The 22,857-nt window shown below is 37.3% G+C and overlaps 1 protein-coding gene across 1 annotated transcript; it reads right to left on the reverse strand.

Annotated features, from left to right (window-relative positions):
• Positions 1 to 116: 116 nt before the first annotated feature.
• On the reverse strand, positions 117 to 22,043 carry LOC306848521 (cAMP-dependent protein kinase type II-alpha regulatory subunit-like). The gene is made up of 10 exons (XM_079383123.1): positions 20,562 to 22,043; positions 9,218 to 9,253; positions 7,999 to 8,135; positions 5,860 to 5,966; positions 4,858 to 5,011; positions 4,557 to 4,658; positions 4,313 to 4,387; positions 1,800 to 1,865; positions 1,363 to 1,501; positions 117 to 1,280 (listed from the first exon to the last, which is right to left on the reverse strand). The coding sequence occupies exons 1-10, from the start codon at positions 20,812 to 20,814 to the stop codon at positions 1,156 to 1,158; spliced, it is 1,194 nt and encodes a 397-aa protein (XP_079239249.1). The 5' UTR covers positions 20,815 to 22,043; the 3' UTR covers positions 117 to 1,155.
• Positions 22,044 to 22,857: the final 814 nt, after the last annotated feature.

Raw genomic sequence — 22,857 nt, forward strand, 5'->3', positions numbered from 1 at the left:
TTTTTAGTAGACATCTTGCATCAAAGAATTGATAACCATGAAAGGCGTTTCAGAATACTCCACTCCACACCCTCTCCCTCAAGAAAAACTAAATCCCCAAATAAAAGCAGACACCCTGATTTATCCAAAGTTTATTAAAAGTACAATCTGTAAATGCCGAAACTAGCCAACACTCAATGATGATAACCAACTAACGCCCCCCCAGGAAAAAGAAAAATAACACTCCATTCCAAAACACTGGTGTCTCCATTCAAAAATTACAAACACAAAACTGATTCCTGACATTTAAATGGCACTGTTCCTGTAATTACAGACCGCGCCTTCCAACACACACACGCACACACACTTTCGCAGCTTAAGAGTCCCAGCAGGTTACCAAAATGTCTGCTTTATTTTTCAGGACGACTCATTCAGAAAGACTAAAGGGAAACATTTGCACTAGATTCGGCCTCGCATCCTCCAATTTGGGGGTGGTGTAACAGCGAGTCAACCTTCAATAAAAATAATTTGTAATAATAATAATAATGATAATAATAGTAATACATTAATCAATACAACATGTGGAGTTTAAGTGAGAAAAATCAGTCACTGTGGATACCACCAAAAACTTTTATGCACCAACAGCAGGGAAAGAAAACAGGTCATATTTAAACAAGTTTATCAAAGCTTTGCATTATCATAAAATGCTCTAAAATGTTAAATTTTTACGATTTTTTGCATTTTTTTTATTGAAAGATATCAACTTTTTTTCTTGTTTAAACAGATTCTTTTATCTTGTCTCTTTTTCTCTTTTCTTTGTTGTGACTGCAAGTGACCATGAGAAAGGATGGGTCCTTGGCTGGGAATTTTTGGTGTAAGTGAATGTGTGTGTTTGTGTGTGCGCGTATGTCCTCTCCAGGCTGTGGTTGGTTCAGGGTCACAGCAGTTGAGCTGGTAATGTTTCTATTTCGTACTGAGCAGCTGACGCAATGATATCAGGCATGTGTTTGTGTGAGGTATGATTTGAAAGAGTGAGCGTGTTGGCTGAAGAATGAGTGCACATAAAAAGGAATGTGTGCCTACAAAATGTTTTGGGAGTGTATAATCCATGTGTCGTGTTGTATAGCGCGTGTGTGTGTGTGTGTGTGTGTGTGTGTAAGGCACGGCCAGTCTGTCTCAGTCCCTCAGGTCCACACTGGATCCAAACAGAGCCACCAGCTGCTCCTCATAGTGGGCGATATTCCTCTTCATGATCTCTTTGCAGGGCCCCAGCAAACGCTCGAAGGCTTGTATGTCGATCACTAAAACACAAATATCAGTCATGTGACATTGTTGGAGCACACGGTGCACATTTGTAACTGAAACGGACTCAGAGAAACTTACCCAAGCACTTGACGTCACCTATAGCATAGGCTGAGGCTGCACGTGGTTTATTAGTAACGAGAGCAAGTTCTCCGAAATACTGCCCTCTACTACAGCGAGCGATCTCCACCTCAGCGTTATCCTGTCTGTCTGCTTTTGTCTGAGAGAACATTTAAATTTGGGACAAAATTAAAAAATTTAACAATGCAAAAATAATTGGAAGCCAAACATATAGTCCCACCCTAAACAAGAGCAAAACTCTATTTGTGATTCACAGGTTTTTGAAGAGAAACAGTCTATGTATGGCTGTATCTAGATTTTAATCTGGGACTGAAAGTATTTAATTTAATAAAAAATAAAATCTGAAAAGGAACATCTGAACATTTTTCAGCACATTAAAGGGGTTTAAAAGGTGTAATTTAACACAATGCAAGAGAAAGAAAGATAAAGGAACTCACCTTGCTCTTCATCATAATCTTCACCTCTCCAGACTCCACAACGTAGAAGCAATTAGCCTTATCGCCCTGGTAATAGAGCAGCCCATGATAGTAATGATTAATGATACAATAGCATCAGTCAGAGTTCTGATCTTCAGTTCTGCTCTATGATTACACCTGCTGTGTGTCTGTTGGTTCTTTCAGACACGCTGTAGCTGCTCGTGTGTGTGAGAGCTAAACAGAGGATAGCAAGATTCTCAATGGCACCATCCACGGACTCAAACTAAACGCATCTTATATGTATAGAGGTAAATGCACAGTGGCACTAGATAATACAAAGCAGTATATGCCATTCTTGAAAATAAAATTTCTGGTAATTTTTAGTAGATGTATGAAATCATTTTTATTTTGCTAAGCACATTTTTTTCGTTTTGTTTCAAAGCAGCTTTACAGAAAACGTTAATATTAATGCTCAAGTTCTCATTAATCAGTTCAGGGCTGGGGGATAATTTACATATACACACACACACACACACACATATACATATATATACACATATACATATATACATATATATATATATATATATATATATATATATATATATATATATATATATATATATATATATACACATACATACATATACATACATATTATATACATACATATACATATTACATATATATATACACATATATACACACACACATATATATATATATATATATATATATATATATATATATATATATATATATATATATATATATATATATGAAGAGTTCATTTGCAAAAACCGATAAGTCCATTTTTATTTATTTTCAGAAATCACCTTTTTTTTTACTGTGCATTTCAGGTAATATCAATCAAACTGCAGTTGGGTTGTTTTGATTAAGGAATAATAACTTAAATACAGGTAATTTACAAAATTAAAGTTCATTGGAAGTATTTTTTTTACATATTAATTGTTTGTTTTATAGCAAAAGCAGATAACTCCAACAGTCATTTTTTGGCAAAAGCATATAACTCCACATTTCATGTTTTAGAGTTAAAAAAAAAAACATTCATTTAATCTTTGTAATCTCCTCAGATGACAATGTAGATGCCTGACAAACATTGTTGTTATCATAAACTGTATGGTTGCAATTACGCAAAATACACAGAGGTTTTCCGTCACCATTGTAATGCGCTGCTTTTGCAAGATTCCGTGAAAAAGTTTCAGCTTTTGTTTTCCTTTTTCGGCCCTGAAGAACATATCACAGGTTCATCAAATTCGTCAAAACTATCTATCCTCGATCACTTTTAGTCAGCTTTGACGATACTCCTCTCAGCTAGCACGTCATTTCAAAGTGAAAGTAGCCTTGTCACCTGACCTGAATACAGCACGCTGATTCGCTAAAATGGACTTATCGGCTTCTGTTCACAAACAAAAGCACTTGTCGGCTTCTGCAGTAAAACGTGAACTCGTGATGCCTTGAAAGTGGAAAACACCAGCTTTCCTGACAAAACGTGTTTAGGGTTCAGATCACGCTATATGTGGAGAATAATGCTGCATTCACGCCATGTCGTAATTACCATAATTCCGAGATGACAACACGTGACGTTTAACTCGGTGCTGTTCACGTCCTCGATTGGGGATTATCCGTTTCTATAGCGACAGTCAACAAAATGAACCCGCGACCGTGTGAATGTTACTGGCAGCTGTAAAACACATAACATTACATTTGTATGCTGCTAAATATTGCAGAACACAAAGCGTGTCAGGTAAAAATAATTACTAACCATTTGTTTATTTGTTTGTTATTAATGACAGCGATAATTGTGTTATTGATAACCTAAACAACTACAACAAAATAATAACAGTATGAACACTTACATAATGTTTTTATATTATAGTACATTATAGTATCTATAAATGTATCCATTTTCTCCTTTTTTTAGAGCAGTAATAGTAGCTCTTAGAAAACTCCCAGTTCACAAGTTGTAATTACGAGTTCTACAAGGACGTGAACGCTTTTTACAAGTTGGTATCTCATAATTACGGTTATTACGATATGGCGTGAACGCACCTTAATGCACGGCAATCAGCTCATTTTTTTAAAGTGGCATTTATCGGTTCTTGCAAATAAACTATCTCTCCCTCTCTCTCTATATATATATATATATATAAACAATTATTCAAATTTGCTCAATGATTCAGACATTTGCTATGTCCATATATAGCTTTTCGTGAGAGCACTGTATGAAATTCAAATTAGTTATGAATTATTAATTTTGACACAGGTGTTCTAGCAGAATAACAAAAGATTGAGGTTATCACAATAACTTGGAAAATGTTCCTTTAACATTTGACAACCAGACAGTGTCACAATACTTTGTCATAATTTTGAATAGCATACCTATTATTTTACCTTTGAAACCTACCTTTCGTTTGAAATGTGTAGTATTTAAAATAAATAACACTATGTTGATGTCCAATGACATTAATTCACTTTCAAAAACTACTTTTTAGGGCAACTGTAAAGTTCACCTGCATAATGATCCGCTCTCCATCATGAAATGATTTTACACCCAGCACATCAACAATCTTCATCCTTTCAGAAATCTATGAGATAGAAAGATGGGTAAGTATTTTATCATTTCGTTAGTGGTGTAATATGCATCTCTTCAGGTCACATCATCCTAAGGTTTTTCTTCAGTGTTACCTGACACTCTTTCACAGAACCACTAAAAACATGTCTGGCAATAGAATAAATGTACAATAATTTTCTCACCTCCAGTGATTTGAGCAGTGGAACAGACTCGATAAAGCGTTCATACATCCTTCTCTTCTTCGCATTATTTTTCACTACGAGTCTTCGGAACGTTGCTCGATCCTGAAACACACATACTGAAATTATTCTTGTGACACTCTTTCAATCTTCATATTTGTTGCATGTACAATAAAATTGCTGCTTTGTGAAAGTGAAGCTACAGTCATTCAGCATTTCAACCACATGTCCACAAGGTGGTGCTGTTACAGAACACTATGTCAACAGGGTTTGCTGTCAGCTCACTTGCTCTCTCAGCACTCACCAGTCCCCAAAGGGCTCCCTCCTCTTTAGCAATGATGGTTGCAGCACGTGGAGTGTTGTACATGAGGGCCAATTCTCCGAAACTGCCCTTATTATCATACTGACCCACACAGCAGCCCACACCATCCTTCAGTACCACAATATCATACACACCCCTGCAAATACACAACAAACATATATTCAGTTACAGTTGTGGTAGTGACTGTGTAGTTACTACACTTCATTCGGATATTCTGACCTATAGGTTTTGACGATCAATATGAAGAATACTGTTATGGTTTGTGATAAACAATGAATAGGAATAAATTCACATAAATTGCTTCCTGAAACCTCTCAGTTCCTTTATTGAATCCAAATTGAGTCACATCATGATTACGGCTGCTATAATCAATAAAATCCCTAATGCAAATAATTGAATGGCAATATCAAATAACTGTGTCTGTGCACAAAAAACATTCACCACTTTACAGTAGTGAAAAAGGCCCACTTCAAAGAAGGTTATAACCATATATAGTTTTGCATGGCCAAGGTGCCAGGTGAAGTGCTGCTCCATGTGGTTAAGAGGTGCTTTTCATCTGGACAGAGGATATTATATTACTGATATAATGCAAGATTAGCATAATACTATTGTTAAATTCAAATCTGCAGGTGTTATAAATTCAAAATAATATAAATGTTGCCCATTTGAACAACAAACTCTCCTAACAGCAAGTCACTAAAAAGTAATAGCTACTTTAACTTTTAATGTAAACATTTAAACAATTACAAGTGCTTACAGTATGTAGTGAAAGTAAAAGTATTTTTATAAAGAAACAGTAACAAAGTATCCAGTAGCAGTAAATGCGGGAATTAAAAAGCGGGATTTTCAAAATATGAATGAGGAAACAACTGAGAGATGAATCAGTTTTCAAAATAATCAAAAGATATATGCAAATTTGTTAAACTATCATAAACCAGCCCTTCACAGACACACACTGGCAGAACAGTTTATAAAAATACATACCTCTCGATTACATAAAAGTTATCTCCATCATCTCCCTGATCAATGACGTGATCTTGTGGCTGCACAAGAACCTCAAACATGGCGTCCAGCACCTCTGAAAATTGCTCCTATACCAGAAAGAGACAAAGAGTCTGATGAAGGAAATGCATTTCTGGATCATATCGTACATATTTAACATCCACTGTAGGGATACACAAAACTACTGGACATATTTTTAAAAACAGGCACGTTTCTTAGGGTTCACATGACTGCTAGATAGAGTGCAGCAAAATGAAACCGAGTGGTTTCAACATTCTTTTAATCTTGACACGCCATCTTAAAAATTCAACACTCATGGTGCAAGATGCTGAATGAAGATGAAAAAAACAGCATTGATGTTCACATGCATGTGAACATAGACTAACATTTAATAAAATAGTGCAGAATGAATGTGAGAAAGTCCTTTGACAGACAGAAAAAAAGTACTTTCACAAAAATACCAGTCAGTATCCTGATATTTATGGCTGAAGTTTGTGAATTTATTATTTAAGTTTTTAAGGGGGAGAACCTAAACTCAATTTCTCAAAATATTGATGTTACATGATTTTTAGCATGTTGAATCTTCTCCCTGCTAAGTTTTATATTGTAATTCTCTCCATTGAAAGCACTAGTTGTAGACCGATATTAGTTTTTTGACAGCCGATGCCGATATCTTGAAAAGCAGGCCGATAGATGGCTGATATAATTTTATTTAATGTTAATAAATATTTAAGAAATTTGAAATCATTTGAAAATGGATTAAAAAAAATAGATGTGTAAAATAAACATACTTATACTTTAGATAAAGTATTTTTCACAAATAAATAAATATTTAATAAAAATATAAATAAAAAGCAAGTAAACACTAACTAACAGAGCACTCCGTTTTCTGGGAAGTTTGTGTGTATTGGGAATCATATTGTTCAAATAAAGCCAAGGTAACAGTCATTTTAAATACAGCACACAGTGAAAATGACATGGATATAACAGTGGACAAATGCATTAAGCACAGCATAGTTTGAAATCATGAGTTTAACGTTTCTTGATCACGTGTTTCCTCCTGACTGACCATCACGCAGAGCACATGCGATCATGCAGGATACAAATACACACATCACAAGATCTCACAACAGAATTGCAAGGTTGCAAAGTTTGTGAAATTAAATGTCCATTAGTCATTCAAAGATTTGTGTAAATTATATAAATGCATATTTGCTGAATGCTTTTGGCAACGAGAAAGTATTATAATGTTTTCCTCTTTGTTACTAATAATATAAAAGCAATCATTATAATACTTTTTGTATACATTTAATTCCTTTGTTTAACAGTTCTATCTGATTATTAAACAGACTTCTATCTGTATAGACAGAACTGTTAACAATGACAGCGATCTAGATGGAGAATGTGAGCACTGTGTGCTCAGGCAATGCCGCTCTCAGCGCCGTCAAAATAAAAGTCCCACCTCGAACACATCGGCCAAACAGAAAAACTTATCTGACTTATCTTATTTGAAAAATGCCAAATATTGGCCGATATATCTGTCGACCATTAGAAAGCACCACAGCTAAAACATTATTTAAATATAAAACGTAAGCCTAGTCAACATCACTAATTTATCTGGGGTTTTTTTTGCTGGGTGACAAGCCAACCAGGATATAACTTATAATTATTATATATAAATATATAAATAATATATAACATCATTAATTTAATATCATTATCATATTACTACATAACATACAATTACTTTCTTATCTGCAAGTGTTACAAATTCAAAGTAATGCAAATATTCCCATTTTGGAAACCCGATTACAAGCTCTGGTTAACCTTCAAATACTTCATATAACATTTATATCCACTGACCAGAGCACAACTTAGACGTGCTACATGACATCAGCAGAAAATAAACAATGCAAATCAGTTCAAGTAACAATACGTTAAATAAACAATATGTTCCTCTAACATGATGAATTGACAGTGGCAGTTTAAGTAAGGCACATGTGATCAGTCGCACATGCAAACCAAACCTGACTGACTGGCCTGAACAGAGTCCAGGAGTGATACAACCTGGATGGCGTCTGTTTACAGTTTTATAGCCCTCATATCTGTGTGTGTGTGTACCTGATCAAGAGCCTTGAACAGCAGAATGTCCTTGCAGGCCTCCTGTAATCTACAACGCTGCTCATCTGTTTTTGGATGGACAACTCTCGGCTCAGAGTCTTCCTCCTCATCATCGGGGTTAAAGGCCTCCGCACACACTATAAAAATAAATTACTATTTACTTGACAAAAGTCATAAAGCCACATGCAAGTGAGAAACTCTTGATGTGGGTTTCAAATGTTTTAATGACAGAGACTCCAAAATAAGACGGTACCAATTTATATTGTTCAAGGAACATAGAAAGCATGGTTAATAAAATATTTTGTTGCATTTTGTATCTGATTTTTTAAAGACTGGCTTTTTACAATAAATAAAATAGCTTAAAAAGAAAATAATGGCAAACCTTCATACTTTGCTGTGAAGGAGAATAAAATCTATAAATTTTATTTTATTTGATACACATACGTTCAAATGTATGGGGTCAGTAATACTGTTATATAGCAAGGAGGCATTAAATTGATCAAAAGTGACAGTAAAGGCACTTAGTGTTACAAAAGCTTACTTTTTTAAATAAATGCCGTTCTTTTGAACTTACGATTCATCAAGAATACTGAAATACAATGTATAACAGTTTTTACAAAAATATTAAGCAGCACAACTGTTTTCCACATTGATGATAATAATAGTAAATGTTTCTCAAGCACTAAATCAGCATATTAGAATGATTTCTGAAGGATCATGGGACACTAAAGACTGGAGTAATGGCTGCTGAAAATTCAGCTTTTGCATCACAGGAACGATTTAAATTTTATAATCTGATCAAACAAATGCAGCCTTGGTGAGCATAAGAGACATCTTTCAAAAAAATCTTAGCGACCCCTATGAAAAGGAGAAACAACTGATTTATTTTAAAAATAAATAAATAGATATTATAACTAAAAACTACAGTCAGGATGTTCACTTATGAAAAAGAATATTCTTCACATTCTGTTAAACATGACTTTACAGGTAGCATATGCAGATTCCTTCATATGATGACGTGGGACTCTAAAAATCCCACATTAAAGGAATGTGTATGTTGAAAGGGGATTTTTTTTTACTGGAACACAGTTGAAAGGGTAATTACTATAAAACAAACACGAGGGGAAATGACGGAAAGGCAGAGCACTTATCTGACACTCACTCACACACACACACTTTAAACCACATGATTAGTGAAATGACGTCAAACAGAACTCACCCGACACTCTCCGGTTAAATCTGCTGGGGGGAGGAGCTGCGGAGAGAGAGAAAGAAAGACAAAGAGAGAGCGAGAGAGAGAGAGAAAGAGTTAATGACTGTTCAAACTCTGAGAGCTGCAGACTCACAGACAATGTTAACGATCAAATTCAGTCTCCAGATCTTACGTGCGCCCTTCAGTAACTGTGTGGGCGTGTTAGATATTCGGTAAGGTCAGTCAAAGGCCTGTCCCACAGGCTGTACCAGTTTCAGGAGATTGCAATTATGTGTGTACGATCACAGCTGACTGCACTAGCATGACTCTCAGGAGCCCTGCAGGTCTGCACACACTTCTCCTCCTTTCTCATGGCACTGTTACAATCCATCAGTCCATTAACTCTTTGGTGTAAAACTAGCAATAATCTTTCTCTCACATACACAGTCCCTTTTTAGTATCTCAAGAAGTTCTGCTCATAACCAATAAACACCTAATGTTAGCTAATACAGCTAATAATTAACCTGCAACACAATACACATTATGTAATGCATGGCATGCACGCTCATGTTAAATGCCATCGAATTGTGTGTATTTCACACATAAGCTTTCAGATTTACACCTCTTTGCAAATTACTTAACACTGTGTGTGTGCATGTTGCCTAGACAAGTCGGCTTAATACATGGTTGTGTTGTGAGAGCACTCAAAGAAATGAGCGTGTGCATGAGCGCGTGAAGTATTAGGAGATGGGGTGCTTCAACCTCACATGTAGGGGATATCAAGTGGCCAAAGTTGCCATGACAACAAAATACAAGGAAGACCTCCTCATCGCTCTAACAACTATCCCCCCAAATACACACCCACTCACTCTCTTGGCAACCAGAGAGAGAGAGGGAAAAAAAGGGGAAAGAAAAACAGTGACACAGGAAGGAAGAAAAGGAAAAGAAAAATGGGTGAGTGCAATATTTCTAAGAATACACGGTCAATTTATTTTGAATCATTAAAGGGGTAGTTCACATGGAAACCAAATTTTGTCATCTTTTACTCAGCCTCATGTCAGTTTGAGCCCATATTGTTTTTTTTTGTTTTTTTTTTACATACACAAACAGAACGGACAAAAAAAAAGCTGATTTAAAATTTCATAGAAGGCCACATAACTTGGCTATCATATGACTTCAGGAGGCTTAGACATGTGTGGGGAACAGACATGTAATTGAAGACGTTATTTACAGAAAATCTTTCCCTCCACCATGCTTCTCATATTTCATTTGCAGTTGCATTTTTTAGACTTGCCACATTTTCAAGCTCACAAATACAGAGAACATATGGCTTCAAAAGAGAACGATACTTGCATGCACTTTTCTTGTTTTTGACAACAATGGCGTGGCAATTGTTTTAAATTATCTTTTGTAAATTATATTCTTTTGAACTTTCTATTCAAAGAATCCTTAAATGATTTCCAATGTGCATAACTGATTTCAACATTAATAAGAATGTTCCTTGAGCACCAGATCAACATTAAGGCTAGAATACACCACACCACTGTTAAAATGTTAGGCATCATACACTTTGCAAATACTCAGAGAAAAACTGGCCTTCACCAATACCAGACTTTAAAGGCCTCTCCGATCACAACCAATGTCTCTTTAAGACAAGTCATGTCACTCTTATTTCTCAGGCTATATCAGCCAGTGCGCATGAGCAGTCCTGAGCACGCGTCTTAGAACCCGGGACTGCTAACGGCAGCTGCAGTGACGTGCTGACTTTACCGATTAGCGATTGGCTCTTTCATTCAGAAGGTGGGGCTTCCGGTGATTGAGCGGCCATATTAATTGTTGCATTTTTCCCCATTCAAAACTAAACGAGTGACACGTCTTGGGTATTCTATAGTCTTTGTCACAACTAACTCGCAATGAAGTGCACATTGTTTCTGGAAGACACAGGACAAATGCAAGCAATATGTTTGGCTGAAAAAAATCAAAAATGTTTGATATTCGACAACTGGACAGATTCATAGTCTGACCCTAAAAAAAAAAAAAGTCTTTGACCATTATACTCTATATGACTTTTAGGAAATCTACAGACTGGCTCTGATTTTCAGCAACTAGCGTCGACTTATCCTATGTTCAGTTTTTCTGTCAGCATTTACGTCAAAAGTACAAACATGCCAGTTTAATAGTTTAACTTTAAAGGCCATTGCACACTGAGTCCGAATTTTTCGTCCGAAATTTTCGCACGTTGAAAAATATATACGACCTCACGTTTTGTCAATCACATTTGCACACTGCCTCCGAAATTTTCGTCCGTCAAAAAAAAATTCGGATCGGGTTCGATTTTTTGCGTTTTTTGCATCCGTATAAAGCATTTTGAGATGCTTTGAGAAGGTGTTTTGACAATTCAGAGCCACCGTACAAGCGAAAGCCAAAATCCAAAATAGTGTCAGACAAATTAATACACTTCGTCTTGCAGCACAGCGCACTTTATGACAAACAAATTGCGGAATACAAAGATACAGAATATAAAGAACTGCTGTAGCCTATTTTTTTTATGCCTGGCGCGCACCTTTCCGATGCAGCAGTTTGTTGTGTGTGTGTGTGTGTGTGTGTGTGTGTGTGTCTGTGGGCGTATCCATACCTCAGACAGTCTCTGTTCAGGATAAATTGGTTCACGGAAATTGGTGGTCTTCTTTTTAATATGTGGATTCAGTATCGCTAGCAAAGTATCAAACTGAGGTACTGACATCCTGAAATAAACTTTGAATCTCTCGGGATAATCCCGCAGCTCTTTGATAAGGAGGTGGAACTCTCCTTCCTCTCTGTGCAATCTAAGGATTGGATGGACCCAATATTTCCTTTTTCTTTTTTTAAAAAGAGAGAGGACAACAAAATCATCCTCACTGCTTGAAGACATTTTGTATAGTTTTGCTATTTTTTTTCGCAACGGATTAATTAAAACGCATCGGACTCAGTGTGCAAGGTCTCTGTGCGTGACGAATTTTTAAGATTGCGAATGCGAAAAAACGCATGCGAAAATTTCGGACTCAGTGTGCAGAGACCTTAAGAGTTTGTTCAAATCACCTTTAAGTATGAGCAGTGACTACAAACACCACTGCAAAGAATGTTGCAAAGAACTGCAAAACTTAAGTGTTGTTCTGTCTGTCTTCTTATCTCTCTCCATGTCTTTCTAGATATCCTCATGAACCAGAAGCATTCTCATTCTCTCTCACTGCTGGCAAATATTAGCCAGAGGATGAGAGAGAGACTAGTAATTTTAAAAGTGAACAGAATGTGTGTGTGTGATCTCTGTGATGGTACGGCTAAAATCACTTATCATGTGAGAGTCAGCATCTAAACTAAAAACACTTGTGTGCTTTCTCTCACACAACATGCATAAACAACCATACTAAAATGCTAATAGCCACACACATATACTAATATGCATACGTTTATAACAATATTTAGAGAACAACATGGCCAAAACAAACAAACAAAAAAACTAAATTCAATTTAATAATATCAAACAAGATGTACACTGTTGAAAAGATTAGGGTGTGTAAGTTTTTTTTAATGATTTTTGAACGTAGTCTCTAATGCTCACCAAAGCTGCATTTATTTGATCAAAGATACAGTTTTACAACTGTTTTTATTTGAATCTACTTTAAAATGTGATTTATTTTGGTGATGTTAAAAAGATGAATTTTCAGTAATTTACAGTAAAATCCAGTCCTCGGTGTCACATGATCTCTGTGAAATTATTCTAAAATGCTGATTTGGCATTCTGTATTATCATCAATGATGAAAACAGTTGGCTGCTTAATATTTTTGTGGAAACCATACTACCTTTTTTTATGAATCCTATGTAACATCATGAATGTATTCAGTGTCGGCATTCAAATATCGATTTTCATGCATCCTTGACTAATAGAAATATTAATTTCCTTGGAAGAAAAAACTCTCACCCCAAGCTTTTAAACAGTAGTGTTCATGACATTAACAATTATTTTACATTTACTTTTTTACACATTTTTGGAAAAAAAATAATATATTATATGAATATAAAAATAAATTGGTAACAATAACAAATCAATATTTAGTTCATTGTATTGCAAATATTTCACACAATACTTCCAAAAAATTCAGCACAAAATATTTGAAAACTACGTGGGTTATACACTGACAAAAAAGTTGGTACATTTCAGGGCCCACAAAATTTGGGCCCACTTACCAATCAATACTACAATCTCAAACGAATTGGTCAAACTCATGCACATTTGCAAAAGCACAAAACATTCTACACTATGTAATGTTACCATACCAATTCAAGCCCCCCAGTTTATAATGCAACAAAACACCTTGTTTGAGGCAATGTGTTTTCATGAATATTTCTTGCTCGTCAGGGGTTTGGACAACAAAATCAAAATCCCAATATGCTACAGAGCTGGCTGCATTTTCTCTCTCTCCCCTTCCTGCTGTAAGCAATCAATTTTGATGTCTCAATATCCCTCTTTTCCCTGCACTCTCAAAAAACTTTGTCAATCTTTCTGCAGTCTTTCTCTCTCTCTCCCTCCCTTTAGCCCTTATAAGGCAGTGTGGATAGTGTGGATCTGTCTAGCTCTGTGCATGTGGATTTAACCCCTTACTGGCAGCCAGAGGGTTACTTAGAGTGAGAGAGCATGGATCAACAGAGATTTGCTTGAGTTATTTACTCAAACATACCAATTTCTTTCACTTTCTGTAAACTTTACAAAAGCATATGTGAGCATTCAGTGCTGCAAATTAATCTGCAAAAGTGTGTTTGTGTCTGCATGATACGAACATTAGAGGCAAGGTCAACACTGGCTCTGATTAGACAAGGCCATCCATCTGCTTAATCTGCACCCTGACTGGACAAGGTCTGTTCTTTCAACTCCTCTCTGATTGGCTGATACAGTATTATGTGGTGCTAGCTGAAGGTCAAAGCACATCCAATCAAAGTGTACACTTCGCAATTGGAGTCCTTCAGTTGGTTACACTCCTGTCCCAATGACCTCCTCTCCTTGAGCCGCCACCACTAATCAGACTGACCTGCAAACATCTTACAAAGAAAACTTGTGTGTTTGTGTGTGGTGTTGGCTATTAAAGTCTTGCAAAACGGGATCAGAACAATGTTTCCCTCTCTGCTGAGTGGGAAAAAAGAGAGGACATTAAAGATTAGATTTAATTGGAGACTAAAATAGTGTAGGCAACAATGACAATAATGTGCAGGGTTTCCACATCCTGCTTAACCCTTGGCCTTACCCATGATGCCTTGAGAAGGAACAGCTCTGGTGCACTGCTCTATGAATGGGTGGATTATGCCGTAAGTGTAATATAGCAGTCTGAACTCTTAAATCAATATAATTCCATCTCGACTTATTTTCTACCAGTGAAGCACTCAAAATGCAGAAATAATGTAATTGCCTAAAGTCTATAACCGGCTACTGAGATAACACTTCATAAGCTCTTACAACCACACTATGATGCTGCCTCTGAAATCAACGACCAGGGTGGGAAGAATAAACAAGGCCAAGGTAGTATGTCACCCTCTTGCTGATAGATATATAAAGGAAGTGCTAAAGTCTAGATTGTTATCAAACATAAAGAATAACACATACAGATACACCCAGGCATACAAAACACAATACAAAACACACACAAAAAAAGCAGGTACTGAAGCACTCTGAAAGACAAAAAGCATGTGCATTCCTAATATGTGACAGGTCCTGTAATAAAGACAAAAACAGGTATTATTCCATTTTTTCTTTCTGTAATCTAAATAAAGATTAAGACTGAGTGTGAAAAATGTACAAGAGTACAAATGCTCTTAATATTATTTTTCACATTCTTATAGTGAAAACAGTAAACAGCCAAAAGTACAGTGAATCAAAACAAGACCAACCAGTCAGTACTTGTATACGCATGTAGCTACTTGATATAAATATAAGTAGTAAAATAGGTGACTTAACTGGTTGGTCTGGTTTTGATTCACTGGATTATATAATTTTAGTTGCACTATATATTTCTTTAGGTACATAAAGTTGTATGTGTGTGTATGTGTCATGCACCGAAATATAGTGCAGCAATTCTTAATATTACTTTAATGGTAGCAATTTTAACGCAAATTATTTAGCTGCTTTATAGATTCTTGACAAACCACAAAAACAGGGTTTTGACTCAGTAAAGGTCAAAAAACCTTTTGAGCTATGGTTATGACGACATGCTAACTGCCTGAAAAAAATTACAGTTCCCTTTTTCAAGATTTAGTTCTGTATATTCCTGTTATGTGAAAAAAGGTTCACACTCACTAATGAGTTTCAGATAATGCAATAACAATATTAGAGCTTGTACCTTAACAAATCACAATGACAACAGGCAACCCAGCAGTGGTGAGGAGCACAAACAGGTTCTTTGACTCACTGTTAGAGTATCTGCAGGTGGCTGTGTAGTGTGAGTAGAGACTCTGAGTCCATAAAACAGCAGACTGCTCTATTCCACTCTATTTATCCTGCTTAAAACAAAGAGTACCCTCTCCTCCACACAGAGGACACAAAACACACAAGCTACGCACTTGCACTTTACACATTAATTACACTCCAATTCATTTCACTTTAATTTTGATTAGATCTTTTCTAATAGTAACTAAATTTAATACATTTAAGTTTTAATTTAATTTTTTAAATAATTTGTCTTAGAGATATCAGACATAAATTGTCTGTAACAGCTATAGGCATCTATCAGAAATGCTTGCTGCTTGTCAATAATTTCATGCATTCAGGTTTGGGGTTTTGTACAGAGGCCATGTGGTTGAAGGGTGGCGTTCTAATTCAGTTTTAAGTCTGGCGGAAGTTAGCAAAACATCTGAAACTACTTACAGCAATTCTTCGATCCTACTCTTCGCCCAATCATACATCTAAATTCTCACAGAAAGCAACAGTACTTGCATATGCAAGCCTAGAAGAGCAAGTAAAATTTATCCAAACTTCCTGCATGATACATTGCCAGGCCAATAGTGATGATGTGCAGATGTTTTCTTGACAGCATGACGCAAAGAAAGGAGGATCAAGGTGGAATGGTCCTTAATGCTTCAACCGTGCCCCAGGATGCTTTGGATTCCTTAGTTCCTCGATTTTTTTATACCAAAATCGATATTAATTAATATGAAATACATTGCTTTATTTTAGTCCTTGCTTATATACTAGGCGGAGGAAAGTTACTTGTTTAATTTCAGCAGACGGCGATGTGTTTCTCAACTGGTGAAAAAATAGGTCACGGAGTTTACGGCCAAAGAAACGACATCGACAACAAAAAACTAAATGTTTTATGTTTTTCTGATGCGAGACTTATTTTAAAAGACATGCATGAAGGCGGTTGACACTTCTGTCAGATGCAGTTTAAATAAAGAGTGCCTGAGAATAACGCGCTGTCCCGATTCAGTATCTGCGGTCAGATGAGATGTTGACAGGCTTAATGTCAGTGTCATTATTCTATCGTTATGACACTTATTATTGTAAAAACTAGTTTGGGACTGCCATTTAATAGCCTTACCTTTATAGGCAGTTTATTCAGTATTAATCATATTGTTAACAGTCTTAATTTTTGTGAAATATATTTGCTTTGTTTTTGTTTTTAACAAAATTATTACCATATTATTTATTTATATATATATATATATATATATATATATATAATATGGTAAGTGGGTCACGGCCTATATATTTTATTTAACACAGTCCAGTATTTAAAAGAATGGCTTTCGAGTTAAGTTTGATGTTAAAGAAAACTTTCACAGACTCTAGTTTGTGAACTAGTTTGATGGGCACTTCATTTCAAAAAAGTATTTTTCTATTGGACTTTTTGTGGCTGTTTATGTTTACTGAAAACTGAAATAAGACAGGAAAAATGACTGCTAAGATGTTTTCTTGTATTATTGTGACAGTCTGTATATTAAATGTATTATTCAACTTTTTCCCATGGTCTAGAGTTAAAAACAAAAAATAAAAATGGCAACAGCAATATCGAATCGCAATACTTGTAGAATCGAAATTCTTTAACCCTTAAATGCATACCTCGGGTCTTTAGCAACCCATTGCATCATTCTCTACCCTATCCCTCCTTCATTTTTAAAGTTTGACATCAACTTTCTTAGTATTCCTCAATCTATTTATTATAAACAATATAAAAAGAAAGAAATAGTAAAATATAAAAAAAAATGCCTGTTTTCTGATTATTTTTTTGTAAAAAGTGTATAAGGTCGCTAAAGACCTGAGGTATGTAAACGTGTAAGTATTTTTTTCAGAGCAACTATATTTACATATCTGATGACTCAATATGTGAAATGCATCTTTTTTCCTCAAGGTATACCATACCTGCAAACTCACAAGAGGTCAAAAAGGTGACATAGTTCGTAATTTAACCCATGTAGGGGGGTCTGGAGGCATTAGATGTATTTACACAGACTGTATGATGAAGCTGAGGTGCCATAAATGCATTTACACCACAAAATTTCAGATGCATAAATCATTTTAATAAGATTAATGTTTTAAATATTTTTGAACATAAAAGTAAAAAAAGGTTGGGAAAAATGCAATACTTTTAAATATGAAACCAAAGCACCAGTAGATGGCGGTAAATGACTGTTTTAATGAGCGAGTCATTAGTCATTCATTTAAACGGCTGATTCATTCAAAAACGAGTCAAGTGACTACTGTCTTTATGAATGGGTTACTCAATCATTGACTCACTTGATTCGTTCAAAAACATGGATTCATTCAGTAACGAAACCCTGCTGTGTTGCTCGGAGACACAAAACAGTTCTGCTGTGGCTTTGATTGAAACTCCGTCTGCGAACTTGAGCAAAAACAGTCAATATTGTTTTACATATCGCAAACTTTGTGTCTGCCTCACTCACGATTAAGAAGTTCCACACCAACGACAAGTTTACATGCGGATGTGAGCATAAGTGTGACCAGCTCATGAGATGAGGCGTATTCAGTTTGAAGCAGCACCGTGCAGACCGGTCGGCGTTTAACATCAAAGTACCATGAGAGCGATTCGAAACCGTGCGGAGCCGTCTGAACACACTCCTGTCTACGAGCTTGCAATTTCTCTCCCTCTCTCTCTCCGCCCATATATATATTGAATATATATATAAAATATTGAATATGAAGTCATTGAAAATTATCGTTTTGAGAATTTGTTTGAGATCGCAAATATGAGGCAGATGCTGAATGTACTGTGGAAGTGCGCTCTGACCATGACAGCGAAAATCATCTGCTCAAACTGAATCTTTTTAAGTTTCAAAAGGTAACGAAATATGCTTTATTTTATACTTTATTTCTGTAATTGTTCTTAAAACATCAAGAGAGTTTTTTGCTATTGCAGCAGTTAGAGATCCATCCGTGCTGGATATATAGGTCCGGGTCGCTAAAGACCCGAACATGTAAGAGTGATTGGCGAAACATTCATGCATTTAAGGGTAAAAAAAAAAAAAATGTTGCAATACATATCGAATCGACACCCAAGTATCGTGATAGTATCGAATCGGGAGGTAGGTGTATCGTCCCATCCCTACCTACTATTCTGATTGGATATGCTGACGAGCAAATTAGCTGATTTACATGAGTAATAGAGGCCTAGTAGTTATTTATTTTTATTGTTATGTCAGCATCTAAAGCTATCGTTATGGCAAAAGCTGAGTTGGAATAATACAAGAGTTACAAACACAAAATAAAGCCAAAAAAACAAACATACAGCAGATAAAATTATATTTGATATGATTAAAAAATATATTTTCTGGTAAAACCTTACTAAACAAATCCCTGAGTTAGTGTACTTCATAAAGAACAGTTTTTTTTTTTTTACTTGCATCAAAACCGAGAGTCCAATAAATTATGTTAAATGGAAGGGGGCGGGTCCAGCAGAATGTTCATAAAGTTGGGTCTGATTCAAATGGGCTGTATGAACATGAATTTGAAATATGAAAACATTCTCAAATATAGCACATCTGCCATCTTGGCACTGTCCCTTCATCCAGATGTTCAATGGCCAATGATGTACTTACAACAACTGTGAAAATAATCTTCTTGGGTGTTGTCAAATAACAACAACAACTGTTAACTACACTTGCACTAGAAAAAAGAGCCACTCAGATGTACACCTTTTTAATTTCTAAATTTTACGAATCCAACAGCTCCTATGAATATGAAACTGGCTGTACACCTCATAATCTCAGTGAATGCAGTGTTTCACTCAGAACTGTTTGTGTAATAGATACATTTGTCTTCTTACTATTGCATGTAAATGCTTTAGTCCTACCGAATCCTTTGAACATTTGACTTTAAATTGTGTCATGTATACTTGGACAAAGCTGCCTGAATATAACCATGCATGTAAATGTACTTACTGTTGCTTATTCAGACATTCTACTACTGCTTTTTGTATACTATATAGTAGTGAAGTATGCATATTAGAACGTGAGAAGAGACCGATGAAAGTGCACATCTAAATGATCTAAAATCAGATTTAGCACACAGATAGGCATGGACTTCCCCATTCTATTTAGCACAAGGTTGTGAAAACAATTATAGGACTAAATATTAAAAACAATCATTGTAAACAAGCCATAATCCACTCAATCATATGCAGGCATTGCATATTATGCGGCTTGATGAAATATGATTAATCGATTTGGGAACGTTCTAATATGCATACTAATCCCTGTATCCATTTCCGCACCACTTCTGTTCTCCACGGCCCAGAATTTTCTCAATGGATAAATTCACAACTGCTGATTTAAGAAATGTCTGCCAGTGAAATCAGCTTGGTTTCCACTAGGAAAGCGCAGCTGCTCGCCCTGCTCTACATGAAAGGAAAGAGGCGCTGCTTTGATGTGCGCGAGCGCACCTCTCTCCATTATGAAAAATCCCTGGTAGCATTCTCAATGGCCAGCCTGCATCCATTCATACAAGCAATTCATACAGCACGAATGGGCTAACATCGCCAGCCCGATCACACACACACACAAATCACAATCCGTCTCTATTCAAAAACGAAAGTGCATCAATATTAATGCAAATCCATTAAGCGTGCAGTCTAGCCCTTCTTAATTCTGCATGCATCGCGGGTAACCGGGGATGCCACTTGTCACTTTGTCAATCAAGCGCATGGATGAGAGCTCGAGCGAGTGCCATGGAAACAGCCTAGATGAGGCTATTCCACACGTTACCCATCACAAGAGAAACCTGACACCCTTGTTAGCCGTGCAAACACACTATCCACTAAAACAAACGCAAACAGCAATATCATCTATTTTACGGGGGGTGTAATAAAGCGCATTTAATAAAGAGGCACTCACGCTCAAAATCTGAGTCATCGTCCTCATCATCCTCGTCGCCGTTCGACTCGGTCTGCATCGGCTCTCCATCAAACATCACTCCCTTCCCCCCGGGTTTGGCGGCGGCCCCGGACCCGTCCTGGCTCCTGGTGTTCCGCAGGCGGGTGAAATACTGCACGGCAAACTCCACCAGGTCCGGCGGCCTCTGGCGCAGCACCTCCACGGTGTAGCCTTGAAGCAGCTCCGTAAGACCGACTGGAATCTCAATACTCATGTCTAAACAGTAGTAGGAGGTTTGTGCAGATATCTGACCCTGTTCTAAATGGCTCCTGAACTATGGTACAAAAATATAAATCAAGTCTTCCCCGTATCAGTGCATGCAGCGGGGTTGCAGCGCAAGAAATCTCGCGAGGGACTTAGTTAATTTTGGTAGCAAAGGTCAGCTGAAACCAGCCCAACACATAAGATTCTTCGGTGTTTGTTTCCCAAGGTGGGAATTAATCAGGCCGAGTAGTAGATTATAAAGGTTGACAGCGCTGTTTCCTCCTCCTGCTCAACAGATCTCTTGACAAGGATACTGTACTGTGCGTTGAGCCAGTGACTTCAAATTAAAATCGCTCCTCTATTGTGTCGTATGGTACAAAGAAAGCGATGGATAGGAGTCAAAAGGTGCAGTTAATAAGATTAGAAGCAGATTAAACCCAGGCTGAGAGTTAGCGACGCAGCTATCGGAGTTAGCAGACGAGGCCTTGCCTTTGCACAAAGCGCGTTTAGTTTCTAAATGCGACGTTTTGTTGTCTAATACCTTAATAACGGATATGCAGGAGAAAATAAGCCAGTCCCGAGACAGAATAAACTTAATATAACGATATGTAAATTCAGAGAACTGTTGATATGACAGCTCCGTCTTTCTATATCACCAGCGCACGAGTCCCGTCTCTCTTCTCAGTTTTTTTTTTCTCCTAGAACTCCCTGTATTGTTGGTCTTTGTAAACACAGCAGGTGTTTTAGAGGAGCGTGGGTAACGGGCTCTACCGGGCAGGTAGCTGTGTCGTCGCCGGTGCAAGAGAAAGAGCGAGGCCGCGCCGGGGAGAGTGTGCAGGCGGCCCGGCGCTGACAGGGAACCGGGTGAACCGGACAGGAGGGAGACAGAACAGGCTTTCTGGTCTTCGGAAGCAGGGACAAGTGTCAGCGGTCACCGAAAAGCACGAAACGGCACCCACGGAGACGACGACACCGGCACTCGCGCGCCTCCAAACACGAAACTGCTACGAAAACCCTCGGTAAACTCCAAACCTCTGAGAGCTGCAGATATTCGCGTCGCCTGTCGTTGTCAGAGCCGCGGTCCGGAATGGATATGTGTCTGGACGTCGAGTAAGACTAATTTCGCCATATATGAGCTGAAATATTCTCGTTTTTTTTCCTGTGAGAACAGACCGTTGGTGCCTCCTCAAGAGGCGCGCACTCTCTCCTTCTCCGCCGCGCGAGCCGCTGAGCCTCGGGGGCGCGGTCAGAGTTCGAGAGCGAGCCAGAGCGTCAACACCTGATGGACGTCGAAATCGACCAATCGTAGAGCAGCATGAGACAGCACCCCCGCCCCTTTAAAGAGAGCGTGCGAGATTTAGGAAGTGGGTGAAGACGAGTTATCGCCGGGGCTGTAGTAGGGGGTTCAGGGCCAAATTCTGACCTCAAGCAGAGCTGGGCGTTGAGAAATATACAGAAACACTCTCTCAAAAATACAAGTGAAGAAATAAGTATGACAAAACGCCCAGCGGTGGAGATGTGTTCGAAACCTCCATATGAGACGAGTAGAGTCATCAATTCTAAATGCGTTGTATATGCAACCGTAAATTATTAACTTTTATAATCAAAAAGAAAAGCTGATTAATTGATTGATTTGGGTTGCTTTGACAGCAAGCAAGGCTACAATCTAACTCGATTCCTGGAAAGGCTCCAAGGAACAAAAGATCGCAGATGGACAACTCACGAAACACATTCACGCCAAGAGAGAAGGAGTTCCCTGTCAGTAAATATAGAGCAGTCCATCTATTCTCGGGTCTTCATTCAGGTCGCAGGTAAAGCCGTTGCCATGGCCACGCTACCTTTAAATCCTCCAGTCATTTTCCTCGAGGTACCCCTTGCGCCCCCTGCCGAGTAAAAAAAAAAGAAAATTAATTTTGACATGAGGATTTCCTCTCATCTTAAAGGTATAGCTCATCCCAAAATGAGAACTGACATCACCAACATGTTGTTTCAAACCTTTATTTGTTCCCCTTTTTCTTCTCTGAAACACAAGGAGGAGATGTTAGTCTCAGTC

The sequence above is a fragment of the Barbus barbus genome, assembly GCF_936440315.1.
Source record: "Barbus barbus genome assembly, chromosome: 28".
Taxonomy (NCBI): domain Eukaryota; kingdom Metazoa; phylum Chordata; class Actinopteri; order Cypriniformes; family Cyprinidae; genus Barbus; species Barbus barbus.